This window comes from Loxodonta africana, chromosome 1 (assembly GCF_030014295.1).
Source record: "Loxodonta africana isolate mLoxAfr1 chromosome 1, mLoxAfr1.hap2, whole genome shotgun sequence".
NCBI lineage: Eukaryota > Metazoa > Chordata > Mammalia > Proboscidea > Elephantidae > Loxodonta > Loxodonta africana.
In genome coordinates, this window is record NC_087342.1 from 195,631,020 (window position 1) to 195,649,900 (window position 18,881).

The following is an 18,881-nucleotide window of genomic DNA, read 5'->3' on the forward strand; positions in this document are numbered from 1 at the left end:
GGGAGGTAAATTTATCAGGAAGAATGAATGGGATAGTGACTGCAATTTAGTAAAAAAAAAAAAAGCTCTGGGAAAAGAGGCAAAAATGGAAACCTAGAATACCATAACTATTAGCAGGAGAAAAGTGCAAGGCAGGGTAATTAATGAGGGGCCGGATTGGAGCGACAATATTAGAGGGAATTTAGGGACTGGTAAGGCTGGGGAGGAAGAAAGAGAGAAAAGATTGTGCACAGCTTTTTGGAGACCCTGAGAGTGACTGAGACAAGAGATGAGATGTTGCTTGGTCTTATGAATCTACTTACTCCTTTGACATTTTTGAGATTGATTTCAATCAAGATTTAAATCTTTTTTTTTTTAACTTTCTGTGTGATTGTTTCTTTCAATGCAAGTTTAAGGTCAACCAGGTTCACAAATTAGCATTAGATTTATGTAGGTTTCATATAAGATTGGAGAGACTCTGCGGTGTAGTGGTTAAGAGGGTAGATTCTGGAGCCATACTACTTGAGTTCAAAGTACAGCTCTGTGACTTGCTAGCCATGTGTAAGCTACTGAACATCTCTTTATTTTCTTAATAAAATAGGAATAATAGTAGCATGTAACTGATATGGGTTTTGTGAATTGCAAATTAGTCAATGCAAATAAAAACTGACAGAATAGTGCTTGGTACCTTATAAACATGTAGTGTTGGCTGTTATTGTCATCATCATTACCCAAATGATAGAGAAGAATGTTTCATGAGGCCAACCTTGGTTATTCATTCACTAACTTAGCATATGCTAAGTTCCCAGGATAAGGCAGAATGCCTATATGAACTCAAAACTCTAGGGATCTCAGTAAAAGATGAAGACATATGATTTGGTCAGTGAAGAGCTTTCTGTCAGAGGCTGAATTGATACAGAACTACTTGGCACAAGTATAGAATTCAGACAACTTATACTATTAGCATGTTCCTGGGACAAATCCTGACCCACCCGCTGCCGTCGAGTTAATTCTGACTCATAGCGACCCTATAGGACAGAGTAGAACTGCCCTGTAGAGTTTCCAAGGAGCACCTGGAGGATTCGAACTGCTCACCTTTTGGTTAGCAGCTGTAGCACTTAACCGCTATGCTACCAGGGTTTCCACAAATTGTGACAAATTATCTATATTCTCAAGTATACTTTCTCCAAAGGAAAGTGTCAGTTAATTAAAGAGTGGTTTCTAATGAGTGACTATATTGTCAATGAAGAGAGATCTATACAATACAAATACTAGATGTATAAAGCAGAACTGAAGTTAAGTTATGGAAGGTAAACAGACTGAGTTGGGTTCTCATATGCAATGAAAAGCCTAAGCAGAAATGGCTTCTGAGATTGTGTTTAAGCAAGTCAAACACTTTCAGTTAATGTAAGAAATAATTTGTGCTATGTGATCACGAACTACTGTGATAACTTTCCAGTGAGATGTTGCTGTATAATAGGGCTTTGTAGCACAGAGAGCAGTGAAGAATGGTTTTCCAAAATCTTTTATCATTCTCTATCTTCTCCAGTCTAGATATATAAAGGAATTGTAACAATCATTCATGCTAAAGGGTTATTGGAACATAAACATAACCATGAAAAACAAAGTTTTGAAAGAACTTTACAGGTGATTGTAGTTTATTACATGACATAAAGGACTGAAATGGAAGATGGAGGTAGTTCTTTGAAAGCTGCTGTAGATTTTTTGCCAATAATGTGAATACAGAATTTTTTAAATTGTGTGGTAGTGACAAGACCTTTCTAATTAATTATAGAGGGTTAAAAGAAAAAAAGATAGCCTTAGATTCCAGATTTAATATTCGGTAAAGAAGTGTTCTTTTGAAAACACATGCTAGTTATGTATTCTACTGTATTGTCATGTATTCAATTATTACTGATCATTTCATTTTGAATTAGTTGGATGCTGTGAAAAATATCATACCTTAATTGCATTTTAAGATACACCAGAATCAGGCCACTTTGTTCTGGACCACACGTATTCACTTGTCTGTCTTTTTTAGGTTTATTTCCTGCTGTGCTGAATCTTGCTTCTAATGCTGTCATCACCACCAATGCAACATGCGGAGAAAAAGGACCTGAAATGTACTGCAAATTGGTAGAACATGTCCCTGGACAGCCTGTGAGGAACCCTCAATGTCGAATCTGCAATCAAAACAGCAGCAATCCCTACCGTATGTATTTTAGTTTATGTGGTGTTGGGTTCGTTAGAGAAGAAGATGAAGCCTGATGGGAGAGACTGCCATTGGTTCAGGGATTAGTGGCTTTTTGATTTCACAGAGAATGTGAGAAATCCTGCAGGCATGGAAATGATGCGGGGGGAGGAGGTGGGTTAGAGGTTGAGACTGTGTGGACATGCATTTAAGATGAATTGGGCAGAGGGGAGGAATTAAAGAGAGATATAAAGTTTTACTTTGTCTTACAGGGTCGCTATGAGTCAGAATCGACTCGACGGCACTGGGTTTTATAAAGTTTATATATGTTATATATAATTATGTATATTATATTATATTATATATGATTTCCTGCCTCTGCAAGTAGAAAGTTAGAGCAAACCAGACTTGGAACACAGAAAATTAAAGGACTATTCAAAGCAGTAAACTCAAGGGCTGAACTTTGTGGTGCATATAAATGATATGGAATCTCTGAGAAGGAAAACATCAGTGGGAACTGAAGTAGCAAGGGAAAGTTCCAAGAAGGTGGTTAGACTTAGCTGAGCATTAAAAAAACTGATTTGCCTGAAATAAGAGGGAAGACATTTCAGGAAAGGAGAGAAAGAAAGGAAATGTGTAAAAAGTCATAGAGACAGAATGGAAGGAAGATGTAAGGGTTAGAGTGGAAAACAATTGAATGGGTGACTCTTGGTTGGAAAATGGATGAGATACATTTGCCAAAAAGAGTCAAAGAGCTACATGGTTGTTTATCCTCTTCAGAGTTCTCTATTCAGGGTCTCTTGTATCTCAGTGGAAGGCACCCATATTTAGGCATCCCACCCAGGTTTTGACATTGGGATGAAAAGTAAATAAATTGTTTTAGTAAAGCAAGATGCATAAGAGGTATGCTCTGTATTTTGCCATTTTTATTTAATATGCTTTTCTAAAACTTGTGGCAGCCCAGATTTTCTTCGTGTGTTTTATTTATTTATTTACTCATCTCCATTACATTTTAGAGTCATGTTTTGAACAAGAAGTTTAGACAGGGTAATACTCCACAAGAATAAAAACCTGGCAATAAACCACATGAATATGTTTTAGTGAGAGTTGGAGCAACAGACAATAAAATCCTATAAATTCAGTGAACTCCTAGATAAAGCTGGAAGCCTGTACCTCATTACCACACAAAGATTAAACCTGAACTTCCTGACTGTTAAAAACCAGCAGCTGGAAGATGTTTACTTCATCACCGATTTCCCTGTCAATCTTCAGATGCAGTTAGTCCTTGGGTTGACTTGTATAGTGATCCCTGTTGAGGATGTTCTAAGTTTCTCTCTCTTATTAAGTAAGGGAACTATGCCAATTAGTCAGTATTTGCAAATTAATTGTGATTAAACTTTCATAATGGGGATTATGGTTAATTGTTGATGCATCTCCCAACCCTCCTTTTCATGACTAATTCTCATATCAATTTGACCCGAGGTAGTAGATATCAAAATTTCCATTTAGACAGCTTTCCTCTCAATTACCTAAGAGCCAGAAATTTGATTTGGAAATGCGGCTTGTGTGCATGTTTTTCTATCATATATTACATGGTCTGTAAGGAAGATTCAGGAGGATGTTTGGAGAATGTTTCCTGTGATATTTATTTCTCTTCAGAACCAATGCCAGCAATATTTCATTAATGGTACCAATTCCTAATGTGCTAATTTCAGCACCCACTCACACCCCCAAGTGCATTTATTTGGTATTTAGTTATGGTTCTGGTATTTGGTGGTGCTATAGGGACCTTGATACCTTCCCTAGCTTTGACAGACTAGTGGTAATTATCAAATATACCCAGCAATTTTTATTTTTCATTAATGAGACAGGAAGCCTGATCTCAGTGGACTGCTAATGTGATATCATTTGGTACAAAACCAAATCTACCCAGCCGTTTAGTTAAATAATCACCAGCAAAAATGGAATATTGTCCAGTCCTGTATACCCACAATCCTCTAAGTAACTCAGACATAAACATTTACATTTTCAGTTAAACGGGCTACAGCTGACTCTATTTTTAATTGAATTAATATTAATAAAAATGCTCAAAATTGGAAATTTTAAATAATATTTAAATTACGTTTAATTATAAATTTAATTTTTAGTCCAGATTTTTCTTTATAAGATGATTTTGCTTTACTATGGTGCTGCAAGGATATACATAGCCCTTCATATTACGTCTCTTCATATTCCAAATTTTATGCTTTTTCATTGCCATTATATTTAAAAGAATGCTTAGATTACTACATTATATAGGCAAATTAAGAGTCCATGGTTCCTCATACTGATGTGATTTGTTCATTATTTGAGGTATTTCTTCAATTTACAAAAGGATTGCTTCCAAATCTAAAAGGTTATTCATAGCCATTCAAAGTAAGTGTTAGGAATGTTTCCAAGACTGACACCCCAAAGCATACTTAATCCAAAATGAACAGAAGAGTACCAGGGAAGCTACCTCCAATTTTCTTTTTTTTTACATTTATATGGACAAGCATGCTGACTTCCAAGTGGGTTGTTGAGAACTTAATTATCCTTATTGCAGTCCCAGAAATAGAGATGAGAACATCAATAACCTCTCATCTCTGCCACCCTCACCTACTCATGAGCTGGGCGTATTTAGAGGAGGAGTAAAGAAGCAGAACTCGTATTCCTTGAAAAACTAGAAGCAAAAATTTTGGACAAGAACCAGTAATTGCGAGCCCGAATAGAATGAGGGCTTTGACAGCACAGGGGTAATGACTATTGTTATGAGACCTGAAAAAACCAAACCCGTTGCTGTCGAGACAGGTGAAGCTAAATTGGAGGAGATGAGGAAATCTGTGAGGTTTAAGGATTATAAGAAGAGGAAAGGGAGCCAGAAGACAGGAGTGTGGGGTAGCATTGATTGTCTACACCTCCTTTTTTGTTTTATCTCCAATCACCTTTTAATTTTCACTCCACAGGAAATCCTCATGGCTTAGTGGTTAAGTGCTATGGCTGCTAACCAAAGGGTCAGCAGTTCGAATCTGCCAGGCGCTCCTTGGAAACTCTGTGGGACAGCTCTACTTTGTCCTTTAGGGTCGCTATGAGTTGGAATCGATTCAACGGCACAGGGTTTGGTTTTTGGTTTGGTTAGGCTCTAGTCTTATCCATCTGGAGTAAAAGTGAGGGAAGATCTGTGTTTGATTGGCAGTTTTATGTGCCATCCTCTCCCTGCTTGTCATTACTGTCCAGACTCCTCCATTGAGTAGGGAATAGGAAAATATTGGATGGAAAGTTTGGGGTGTCTTTCACTATAATTTTAAATAGTGATATAACAGTGGCAAGTTAAGGACTGGTTGCAAAAGGATGGATTTGACAGCATTTTATATTAAAAACAGATTATATATTGGATTGCTCAGGTCTCAGTAATAATGAATGTGCTAGAAGGACAAATCTTCAAGTACCTTTCACCACAATTCAGGATTTTAGTGTTTCAGTTAACAAAGTTGATGGCATCCTAGAGTTGCCTCTCATTGTTTCTTTGAATGACTGACATATCAATTAGATTTCAGTATGATTTTTTCACACTTAATATCTACAGTTATGTTTAAAGTTGCCAATTTTAGTTGATTCCCAGAGCGCTATGCAGCCTCTTCTCTTACAGACTAAGCATTTTACCATTTTACTCTTCCTTACACAGTGCCATGAAAAAGTTATCATTCAATAGATTCTATTGAAAATAGAAATTGCTGTCTTTTTATATTATTTTGGTATGCACATGATGATCATTTTAACCTAGTTTTCCTTTTTTTTTAAAAAAAGAAACAGCTATAAAATTTAGTAATATGACCTTTTCTCTATCTTTCACATGCTGTTGATGACTCCACAGAGAGACACCCGATTACAAATGCGATTGATGGAAAGAACACTTGGTGGCAGAGCCCCAGTATTAAGAATGGAATTGAATACCATTATGTGACAATTACACTGGATTTACAGCAGGTATGGTGCTGCTTTCTTTTCCTTTTCCACTTTTGAAGTTACATCTTGGATTTGCTATTTGTTTAGTTAGTAGTTCTTGGGTGAAAGGATATCCTACCTTATCACCTCCCATTATTTTCTTGATCAATGAACAAAAGGGCCTATTCATCTAGTATATTGCCATTTTTAAAAAAGGTATTTGGCATTAATTTCTAAAGCACAAATAAAATGAATCTACATGAAGGGTTTAGTGCTGAATTAGGAACTGAGTCTGTTTTGATTAATTAGACTTAATGATGCGAATATGCATCAATATGATTTTGCATAAAGAAAATGTAATAGTGCCATTTTTAACTTTTAAAGGAAGACAGTGCTCCCACTCTGCTGATAGTGTGTGTACTTAAAGGTTTTTGGATAACAAGGCTCTTGAGTAAATTGCCGCTCATTACTGGGGGTTGAGCAAACTGTGACAGTTGATTCTTAAATTAAACTCGGTCCACTAAACGAGGTAACAAGCCTCGTAGTTGTACAAAATTGACGTTGGAAGTTGTTAGAGGTTGTGTTGTATAGGCCTGGTTACAGGGGCGGATTAACCAGTAAGCACGGTATGCACTGACTTACAGTAAGTGAGTTATGTACGTGTTTAATTGTGTTTACTTACTCATCTGTAGTGCACAGTTTCACCTGGGTTCCACCACTTCATCAGCCATATTGCTTATTGGGTAATCCACTATTCCCCTGGTTGCCTTCTACTCTTAATTTCTTTCTTCTTTCAGTTCACAGTATTCAGATCAGGCTGAAGTTAATAATTAAGAATCAACGTCACCCCAAATTATTTTAGCTTGTAAATAAGAAGGAAGGTAGAAAAACGGTCCTTTATTTTACTGTTATTAGAAACACAAAGACATTTTTAATTGACTGAAGGCTGGGACTGGAAACGTTGGATTTAGATGGCCTCTTTCACTTAGCCTGTTTCTCTCACTCTCTGAAACCAAGGTAGGAAAGATGCTCAGCTGCTCTTCCTTAGCCCAGTATGGAGATAGAGTAGCAAGGAAGTTTGGGATTAATACGGGGGTGGGGTGGGGGATGGTAATAATACTTAACAGCTGATACTATACATTGTCAAGATTATGGTTTCCACAGCTGGCCATTTCGCAGGGAAGCACCAGCCAGTGGGGGTTAGTCCCATTCTCAGGGGGCCAGATAGGCACCAGGCATTTCCATAATGGTGACATTGCTCCCATCAGGAGTACCACTTCCTTCCTCCAGAGTCTGGGCCCACTTTGACCAAGGCTGCACACATTTAGGCTGGCTAGTGGACCAGCAGGCCAGTGAGTCTCAGGGCAGACCCTACTTCTACCCATTTAGAATTCTTCAGCACCTGCACAAATGGATGAGAGCAGGGGATTTCTGGCATAGCAACTGCATGTCAGCCTTCAGTTAATAACATTTCCCAAGAAGTCTCAGTCCTGTGCCTGGGAATGGCAGGACAAACTACCACACTGAGAAATCATGTTTTAGGTCATGAATTCCCTGGGGACACTAGACCCAAAAGGGACTTCATTTCCCTAATGAAGATAGCTAGTTCTTTACGGGTCACAGCATTCTCCCCCTTCGATGTAATCATTGAAAGTCAGCCTTCCCCATCAAAAGTGAGTCTGTTGCTCAGTGCCTAGGGCTATCTCCTGGAACAGGGAGTCAATAAATAGTGATGTTCGAGTGTTCTGGTTTACTCTCCACTTATTCTTTTAGACCACACAGGGAGCAAGACAGTCAATTACTGATACAATTTGCGAAGATCATTTACACTACCCTTTGAGCCTAGCCACAAATTTATCTTGTTATCAAACATAACCTCTTTTTCACTTCTAATTTATAAATGGATAGTGCAATCACAAGGTTTTCCTAAATCATTTCTATGCAATTTCCCTACCATCATTAATTCAGCAGGTCACAGAATTTACCTGCAAGCCCATTTATCAATGAAACCATTTATATTCTTCTAAGTTTCCATTGTATCCCCGTGCATCCATTCCAACAGTGTAGATCTGGAGCAGCACAGTAAAACCAATAAAAAATAAAGATAAAGATAAAATCTTTAAAGAAATCAGAGAAAAGTTTCTTCAAAAGACAATAGATGGTTATCTTCTCTGCATAACCAATGGAATCCTAAAGACAATAAAATGTGCTAAAGGAAAATAACTGCAAACCTAGAATTCTATATCCAATAAAAATGTCATTTGAGAATGGAGATGAATTCTGTAATACAGCTAATTACCAACAGGCCCTGTTAGTGATGAATTTACATATTAGTCTTGAAAACTTTCAAAATACTAAGAGTTGTTGATGGTTTCCCTGTATTCTCGGAAGTCATCTCCTCAATGTGGCTTCTTCTACTCTCACAGCAGGGAGAGGTGTTACCATTTTAGAAGCTCTGGTAGTACAGTTTTGGGTAGTACAGTACTTAAGCATATGGCTGCTAATTGAAAGGTCTGCAATTCAAACCCACCAGCTGCTCCGAGGGAGAAGGATGAGGCAGTCTGCTTCCATAAAGATTTATAGCCTTAGAGACCTGATGGGGAAGTTCTACTCCTGTGTGTAGAATTTCTGTGAGTTGGAATAAATTTGGAATAAACCTGATGACAAAAGGCATCTTAAAGTTATGTGAATTTGTTTCTCCTGTTCTCTCTTCTTTCCATTTTGTTTAATAGTCTTAAGATGGGTGAAAACTTCTAAGATAGCTTTTATAGTAAGCGGTAGAACTGTGTTTATAACCCATATCTACTTGACTGCAAAGTCTGGAATACACCAAATGGAAGTGGTAAGGCAGATATGACCTGAAGAATTTCCGGGATATTCCCACACTTATCTACTCTCAGCCCTCTCCTATATTCTGCAAATCAACCTACTGTGAGTTCAACAGAATGGGAACATAAATAATCTATAAATGGAAGAAACCCTTATTTCCACTTGTTTCACAACTTTAATTTATTTAATGATTTTGATAAGGAGGACTCTTGGCCCAATGGTTAAGTGCTTGGTTGCTAACCAAATGGTCAGTGGGAGAAAAGACCAGGAGACCTGCCCTTTAAAGATCATTGTTGTTGTTAGGTGCTGTCTTAGTCATCTAGTGCTGCTATAGCAGAAATACCACAAGTGGATGACTTCAACAAACAGAAGTTTATTCTCTCACAGTCTAGTAGGCTAACAGTCCGAATTCAGGGCATCAGCTCCAGGGGAAGCCTTTCTCTCTCTGTGGGCTCTGGAGGAAAGTCCTTGTCATTAATCTTCCCCTGGTCTAGGAGCTTCTCAACTTAGGGACCTTGGGTCCAAAGGATGCGTGCTCCTGGCTATACTTTCTTGTTGGTATGAGATCCCCATGTCTCTCTGCTTGCTTCTCTCTTCTATATCTCAGATGAGATTGGCTCAAGACACAATCGAGTCTCATAGGTTGAATCCTGCCTCATTAACTTCTGATAATCCCATCTCATCAAGGTTATGGAAATAGGATTTATAACATATAGGAAATCACATCAGATGACAAAATGGTAGACAGTCACGCAGTACTGGAAATCATGGCCTAGCCAAATTAATACACATATTTTGGGGGAACAGAATTCAGTCCATGACAGGTACCATCTAGTGGGTTCTTACTCATAGCGACTCTATGTACAACAGAGCAAAACACTCCCTTGTCCTATGCTATGCTCACAATCCCATTGTTGCAACCACTGTGTCAATCCATCTACCAAGCATGATGTCCTTCTCCAGGGACTGGTGCCTCCTGACCACATGTCCAATGTATGTGAGAGGTAGTCTCGCCATCCTCACTTCCAAAAAAGCACACTGGCCGTACTTACGCAACATAGACTTGGCCGTTCTTCTGGCAGTCTATGGTATATTCAGCATTCTTTGCCAACACAGTAATTCAAAGGCATCAGTTCTTCTTTGGTCTCCCTTATCCGTTGTCCAGCTTTTGAGTGCATATGAGGCTATTGAAAGTATCATGGCTTGGGTCAGGAGCACCTCAGTCCTCAGAGTAACATCTTTGCTTTTTAACACTTTAAAGAGGTCTTTTAGAACAGAGTTGCCCAATACAATATGTCATTTAATTTCTTAAGTGCTGCTTCCATGGGCATTTATTGTGGATCCAAGTAAAACGAAACCCTTGACAACTTCAGTCTTTTCTCCGTTTATCATGATGTTGCTTATTGGTCCAGTTGTGAGGATTTTTTCTTTTCTTTTATTGTGCTTTAGGTGAAAGTTTGTAGCTCAAGTTAATTTCTCATAAAAAACTGTATACCCACATTGTTATGTGACCCTAGTTGCTACCCTTATAATGTGACAGCACGCTCCTCCTTTCTACTCTGAAATTCCCATGTCCATTCAACCAGCTTCAATCCCTTTCTGCCTTCTCATCTTGCCTCCAGACAGGACCTTTCCATTTAGTCTCATGTATCTACTTGACCTAAGAAGCACACTTTTCACGAGTATTCTTTTATGTCTTAAGATTTTTGTTTCCTTTATGTTGAAGTGTAATCCCTTCTGAAGGCTATAGTCTTTGATCTTCATCAGTAAGTGCTTCAAGTCCTTTTCAATTTCAGGAAGCGAGGTTGTGTCATCTGCATATTGCAGATTATTAATGAGCCTTTCACCAATCCTTATGCCACGTTCTTGTTCATATAATTCAGCTTCTCAGGTTATTTGCTCAGGATACAGATTGAATAAGTATGGTGAAAAGATATAACCCTGATGGACATCTTTCTAGATTTTAAACCATGCAGCATCCCCTTGTTCTAGTTGGTTTTTACTCATAGCAACCTTATGTACAACAGAACAAAACACTGCCTGGTCCTGTTCTATCCTCACATTCATCGCTATGTTTGAGCCCATTGTTGCAACCACTGTGTCAATCCATCTCATTGAGGGTCTTCCTCTTTTTCATCGACCATCTACCAAGCATGATGTCCTTCTCTAGGGACTGGTGCCTCCTGACCACATATCCAATGTATGTGAGATGTAGTCTCGCCATTCTCACTTCCAGAAAAGCACACTGGCTGTACTTACCCAACATAGATTTGGCAGTTCTTCTGGCAGACCGTCTTTTGGTCTATGTACAGGTTGCACATGAGCACAATTAAGTGTTCTGGAATTCCTACTCTTCTCAATGCTATCCATAATTTGTTATGATCCACAAATGCCTTTGCATAGTCAATAAAACACTGGTAAACATCTTTCTGGTTTTCTCTGCTTTCAGCCAAGATCCATCTGACATAGGCAATGATATCCCTCATTCCATGTCTGCCTCTGAATCTGGCTTGAATTTCTGGCAGTTTCCTATCAATGTACTGCTGCAAGCATTTTTGAATTGTCTTCAGCAAAATTTTATTAGCCTGTGATGTTAATGGAGCCCTGGTGGCACAGTGGTTAAGAGCTAAGGCTGCTAACCAAAAGGTCAGCGGTTTGAATCCACCAACCAGTCCTTAGAAACGCTATAGGGCAGTTCTACTCTGTTACATAGGGTCACTATGAGTCAAAATGGGTTGGACAGCAACGGGTTTGGTTTGGGTTTTTTGGTGATGTTAATGATATTGTTGCATACTTTCTGCATTCTGTTGGATCACCTTTTTTGGAATGAGCTAAATATGGATCGCTTCCAGTCGGTTAGCTAAGTAGCTGTCTTCCAAATTTCTTGGCATAGATGAGTGAATACCTCCATTACTGTATCCAGTTGTTGAAACATCTCAATTGGTATTCTGTCAATTTCTGGAGCCTCAGTTTTTGCCAGTGCCTTTGGTGCAGCTTGGACTTCTTCCTTCAGTACCACTGGTTCTTGATCATATGCTGCCTCCTGAAATTGTTGACAGTTGACCAGTTCTTCTTGGTGCAGTGACTCTGTGTATTCCTTCTGCCTTCTTTTGATGTTTCCTGTGTCATTAAATATTTTCCGTAGAATTCTTCAATATTGAAGAACTGAATTTTTTCTTCAGTAGTTTCAGCTTGAGAAAAGACGAGTGTGTTCTTCCCTTTTGGTTTTTTAACTCCAGATCTTTGCACTTTTCATTATAATGCTTTACTTTGTCTTCTTGAGCTGCCTTTTGAAATCTTCTGGTCAGTCCTTTTACTTCATCATTTCTTCCATTCAGTTTAGCTACTCTACGTTCAAGAGCAAATTACAGAGTCTCCTCTCACATCTGTTTTGGTCTTTCTTTCTTTCCTGATTTTTAATGAACTTTTCCTTTCTTCATATATGATGTCTTTGATATCATCTCATTACTCATCTGGCCTCTGGTTATTAGTATTCAATGCATCAAATCTATCATTGAGATGGTCTCCAAATTCAGGTGGGATATATCTAAGTTTGTATTATGGCTCTTGTGGACTTATTTTAATTTTCTTCAGCTTCAAATTATATTTGCATATGAGCAATTGATTATCTTTTCCACAGTTGCCCCCTGGCCTTATTCTGACTGATGATATTGAGCTTTTCCATAGTCTCTTTCCACAGATGTAGTTGATTTGATCGCTGTGTTTTCTACTTGGTCCATGTGTATAGTTAATTTATGTTGTTGAAAAAACATATTTGCAATGAATCAATCATTGGTCTTGCAAAATTCTATCATGCAATCTCCAGTGTTGTTTCTATCACCAAGGCCATATTTTCCAACTTCAAACCCTTCTTTGTTTCCAACTTTCACATTACAATCAGCAGTAATTATCAATGCATATTGATTGCATGTTTGATCAGTTTCAAACTGCAGAAGTTGGTAAAAATCTTCAGTTTCCTCGTCTTTGGCCTTAGTGGTTGGCGTGTGATTTTGAATAATAGTTGTGTTAACTGGTCTTCCCTGTAGGTGTGTGGGTACTATCCTATCACTGACAGCATTATACTTCAGGGTAGACCTTGAAATGTTCCTTTTTGATGATGAACATTAGGACATTCCTCTTCAATTTGTCATTCCCGGCATACTAGACCATATGATTTTGTGATTCAGAATGGCCAATACCAATTCATTTTAGCTCACCAATGCCTAGGATATCGATTTTTATGTGTTCTTTTTCATTTTTGATGACTTCCAATTTTCTTAGATTCATACTATTTACATTCTACGTTCCTATTATTAATGGATGTGTGCATCTGTTTCTTCTTATTTTGAGTCGTACCATATTAACAAATGAAGGACCTGAAAACTTTATTCCATTCATGTCATTAAAGTTGACTGTCCTCTGAGGAGCCGGCTCTTCCCTGACCTGAGGGGCTTATCTTCCAACACTGTCTCAGACAATGTTCACTGGTCAATAGTTTCAGAAACTGACTGCTAGGCCCTTCTTCCTAGCCTGTCTTAATCTGGAAGCTTTGCTGAAATCTGTCTGCCATGGGCACCCTACTGGTATTTAAAATATCGGTGGTGTAGCTTTCAGTATTACAAGAACACACATACCACCACAGTAGGACAAAGTGACAGACGTGTGTTGGCTATGAAGATTAAGCCTAGGAAATGCTAGGACAGCTCTCCTGTGTCCTGTAGGGTCTCTATGAGTCAGAATTGACTCAACTGCACATAACAACAGCAACAATGATTTTAATAATGTAAAAACTTAAGTAGATTTTATAATGAGGTTTGGGATGGAATTTCTCAGACAGAAGGGACTTCAGATCTCTCTGTAGTTCCTGAGTAACAAACTGTGGGACATGTTCATAGTACTTATTCAGCTAAAGAGCAAAACTACAGGTAAGCATATTTCAGTGCACTGGCAACACAGACAATGAGGACACCTGTATTATTTCATTTATTTCTCATATTAATTCAATGAGGCAGCTAGTGTTATTATCGCTATTTAATAGCTGAAGAACAGTGAGGCTTAGAAAAGTTCAGTGATTTGGCCTCATTTACATAGCTTATTAAGGGCAGAGCTATGATTTCAACCTGAACAGTGTGAATCCATACCCCAGACACTTAACCACTACACAGCATTATTTCCTGAACTGTGATCTGAAGACCTAGCTTAAGTAGTGCATGAGAATTTTATATATAATATTTTCAATCATCTCTACGTTGTTCAGGTTCAAGAAACACCACATTGTGCTCTCCAGGCTTCTACAGAATATCATCAACATCTGTTTCATCATAAAATGGACCAAGTCTCTCATTTTCTAGTATACTCTATTCTGCCTCTCAAATGTTTTTTTCTACTTACACCATGAAAGATTAATAGGTTATTCAGCACAATATGAACTATTATTCAGTTAGGAATCAAGGGCAGTAGTTACAATAAATAGGTGACTATCACTAAATGTTTATGATGGATTCAGTAGAGTTTTGATCATTTATTAGTTCTTTTTATTTTGTGATGTATGAATTTCAACAAGTGTCTGTAATTTTGTTGATATATACCTGGCTTCTCTTTAGAAACTCTTATAATAAATTAGCCTTTTAAGTAATTGGTTTCCTTTATTAAATCATTAGAGATTTCACTGTGTTATTTCTTTTATATTTTAATATCCAAGGTAAGCACTATAAAAAATATAACAATTTATTTACAAGAAAGTAGACGCTTATTTTATAATAGATTATTTTTAGACTTTATTACTAAGGGATTATTAACTTTTCCCAATTCAGCTATTTACTCACAGCATATGTGGAGTAAATGATTTAATCATGCTGTGCCCCAACTTGTAGATTAGCAAAATAAATATTATAATAGCATGGAAATATCTGAAATAATGATAACAGCAATATAACAGCTGAACTCCATCTGGCAATTCAGGCCACTATAAGAACGTATCAGAATAACCTTGAAGAGAAGCTTAACTGTTTCCAGTGGTGTGTGTGCAAAAACCCAGTAAAATGGCAAAGAAAAAATACAGCAATTTAAAAGACAATAATAGAGACTTGGAGGTTAGTAAACGGTTTAGAACATTCTGTTAGCCCTCCTTCCACCAGATTTTCACCACAAAATATGTTATGATGCCTGACCTCATTTTTTTTTTTTTTCCCAATCTGACCATTTTCTTAGGCACATTCTTTTGTTTAGGGAGAAACTGATTGGTTGGTGGGATAAAGCACAGAAGGGCAGCATTTTAATAGACTCTGTAAACATATTCTGAGTTCATATATATTCCTGGATAATCCAGGTACGTTACGGAATTAGTTATGCTTATGTGTACGTTCACCTTCACCTCAATCTACAATTCACTTTCTCTTCCTAGTCTATCCCCCAAAACTAAAAATACATTTATTAAAAAACTTTGTCTTATAGCTACAGAGATCACATTCCATGTGTTTTTGGCCTAAATATTTTATCCATTACCCTTACAGGGACATATTTAGTGAGACAGGTTAATAGTTTAATGTGGGAGGTATGATGTGGAAGAAGCTGGGATTAGCATTTCTATTTAAAAATCAAAGAACCTGAGTAATGTAAAAAGCACTGGGCAGCAAGCTGCAAGGTTAGATGTTCAGGTACACCCAGAAGTGCCTTGGAAGAAAGGTCTGTGATCTACTTTTGAAAAAACATCCACTGAGAACCCTATGGAGCACAGTTCTACTGTGACACACATGGAATCACTATGAGTCTAAATCGACTTGATGGCAACTGTAAAAAAAAAAAAAATACTGATATACTTTTAAGAATCTATGTAAATATCATAGAAGAAATTTTTTCTAAGCTTCGAACCATGATGTAATGATTGAACCTGCATAATAATAATACTTCATATATTCCAGTTTTTTTTTAATGAATTTTATTTAAACGTATTAAGGGTAACAAATTTTCAGTCTTGAAGAAAGGTCTTTATTCTTTCATATCAACATTTTTTTCACATTTTCTTCTTTATCATTCTTATTAAAAGTCTGTATTGTTTTACAGATTAGAGAGCATGATTAGCTCTGCCATATTAAAAAATGAAAAAAAGTATTTTTTTTTTATTAACTTTTATTAAGCTTCAAGTGACCGTTGACAAATCCAATCAGTCTGTCACATATAAGTTTACATACATCTCACTCCCTACTCCCACTTGCTCTCTCCCTCTTGACTCAGCCCTTTCAGTCTCTCCTTTCGTGACAATTTTGCTGGCTTCCCTCTCTCTCTATCCTCCTATCCCCCCCTCCAGACAAGAGTTGCCAACACAATCTCAAGTGTCCACCTGATATAATTAGCTCACTCTTCATCAGCGTCTCTCTCCCACCCGCTGACCAGTTCCTTTCATGTCTGATGAGTTGTCTTCGGGGATGGTTCCTGTCCTGTGCCAACAGAAGGTCTGGGGACCATGGCCGCCGGGATTCCTCTAGTCTCAGTCAGACCATTAAGTATGGTCTTTTTATGAGAATTTGGGGTCTGTATCCCACTGATCTCCTGCTCCCTCAGGGGTCCTCTGCTGTGCTCCCTGTCAGGGCAGTCATCGATTGTGGCCGGGCACCAACTAGTTCTTCTGGTCTCAGGATGATGTAGGTCTCTGGTTCATGTGGCCCTTTCTGTCTCTTGGGCTCTTAGTTGTCGTGTGGCCTTGGTGTTCTTCATTTTCCTTTGCTCCAGGTGGGTAGAGACCAATTGATGCATCTTAGATGGCCGCTTGTTAGCATTTAAGACCCCTGACGCCACATTTCAAAGTGGGATGCAGAATGATTTCATAATAGAATTATTTTGCCAATTAGAAGTCCCCGCAAACCATGTTCCCCAGACCCCCGCGCTTGCTCCGCTGACCTTTGAAGCATTCATTTTATCCCGGAAACTTCTTTGCTTTTGGTCCAGTCCAATTGAGCTGACCTTCCATGTATTGAGTGTTGTCTTTCCCTTCACCTAAAGCAGTTCTTATCTACTGATTAATCAATAAAAAACCCTCTCCCACCCTCCCTCCCTCCCCCCCTCGTAACCACAAAAGTATGTGTTCTTCTCAGGTTTACTATTTCTCAAGATCTTATAATAGTGGTCTTATACAATATTTGTCCTTTTGCCTCTGACTCATTTCGCTCAGCATAATGCCTTCCAGGTTCCTCCATGTTATGAAATGTTTCACAGATTCGTCACTGTTCTTTATCGATGCGTAGTATTCCATTGTGTGAATATACCACAATTTATTTACCCATTCATCCGTTGACGGACACCTTGGTTGCTTCCAACTTTTTGCTATTGTAAACAGAGCTGCAATAAACATGGGTGTGCATATATCTGTTTGTGTAAAGGCTCTTGTATCTCTAGGGTATATTCCGAGGAGTGGGATTTCTGGGTTGTATGGTAGTTCTATTTCTAACTGTTTAAGATAACGTCAGATAGATTTCCAAAGTGGTTGTACCATTTTACATTCCCACCAGCAGTGTATGAGAGTTCCAATCTCTCCGCAGCCTCTCCAACATTTATTATTTTGTGTTTTTTGGATTAATGCCAGCCTTGCTGGTGTGAGATGGAATCTCATCGTAGTTTTAATTTGCATTTCTCTAATGGCTAATGATCGAGAGCATTTTCTCATGTATCTGTTGGCTGCCTGAATATCTTCTTTAGTGAAATGTGTGTTCATATCCTTTGCCCACTGCTTGATTGGGTTGTTTGTCTTTTTGTGGTTGAGTTTTGACAGAATCATGTAGATTTTAGAGATCAGGCTCTGGTCGGAGATGTCACAGCTGAAAATTCTTTCCCAGTCTGTAGGTGGTCTTTTTACTCTTTTGGTGAAGTCTTTAGATGAGCATAGGTGTTTGATTTTTAGGAGCTCCCAGTTATCGGGTTTCTCTTCATCATTTTTGGTAATGTTTTGTATTCTGTTTATGCCTCGTATTAGGTCTCCTAGGGTTGTCCCTATTTTTTCTTCCATGATCTTTATCGTTTTAGTCTTTATGTTTAGGTCTTTGATCCACTTGGAGTTAGTTTTTGTGTGTGGTGTAAGGTATGGGTCCTGTTTCATTTTTTTGCAAATGGATATCCAGTTATGCCAGCACCATTTGTTAAAAAGGCTATCTTTTCCCCAATTAATTGACACTGGTCCTTTGTCAAATATCAGTTGCTCATACGTGGATGGATCTATGTCTGGGTTCTCAATTCTGTTCCATTGGTCTATGTGCCTGTTGTTGTACCAGTACCAGGCTGTTCTGACTACTGTGGCTGTATAATAGGTTCTGAAATCAGGTAGAGTGAGGCCTCCTACTTTCTTCTTCTTTTTCAGTAGTGCTTTGCTTATCCGGGGCTTCTTTCCCTTCCATATGAAATTGGTGATTTGTTTCTCTATCCCCTTAAAATATGACATTGGAATTTGGATTGGAAGTGAGTTAAATGTATAGATGGCTTTTGGTAGAATAGACATTTTTACTATGTTAAGTCTTCCTATCCATGAGCAAGGTATGTGTTTCCACTTAAGTATGTCCTTTTGAATTTCTTGTAGTAGAGCTTTGTAGTTTTGTTTGTATAGGTCTTTTACATCCTTGGTAAGATTTATTCCTAAGTATCTTATCTTCTTGGTGGCTACTGTGAATGGTATTGATTTGGTGATTTCCTCTTCGGTGTTCTTTTTGTTGATGTAGAGGAATCCAAGTGATTTTTGTATGTTTATTTTATAACCTGAGACTCTGCCAAACTCTTTTATTAGTTTCAGTAGTTTTCTGGAGGATTCCTTAGGGTTTTCTGTGTATATAATCATGTCATCTGCAAATAGTGATAACTTTACTTCCTCCTTGCCAATCCGGATACCTTTTATTTCTTTGTCTAGCCTGATTGCCCTGGCTAGGACTTCCAGCACGAT

The 18,881-nt window shown here is 38.1% G+C and overlaps 1 protein-coding gene across 1 annotated transcript in view; it reads left to right on the plus strand.

Annotated features, from left to right (window-relative positions):
* Positions 1-18,881, plus strand: part of LAMA2 (laminin subunit alpha 2) — a 559,790-nt gene that overhangs the window by 15,587 nt on the left and 525,322 nt on the right. Inside the window, exons 2-3 of the mRNA XM_064294826.1 lie at positions 2,021-2,191; positions 6,063-6,175. Of these exons, the coding sequence (XP_064150896.1) occupies positions 2,021-2,191; positions 6,063-6,175 (284 nt within the window). The remainder of the gene's footprint in view (positions 1-2,020; positions 2,192-6,062; positions 6,176-18,881) is intronic.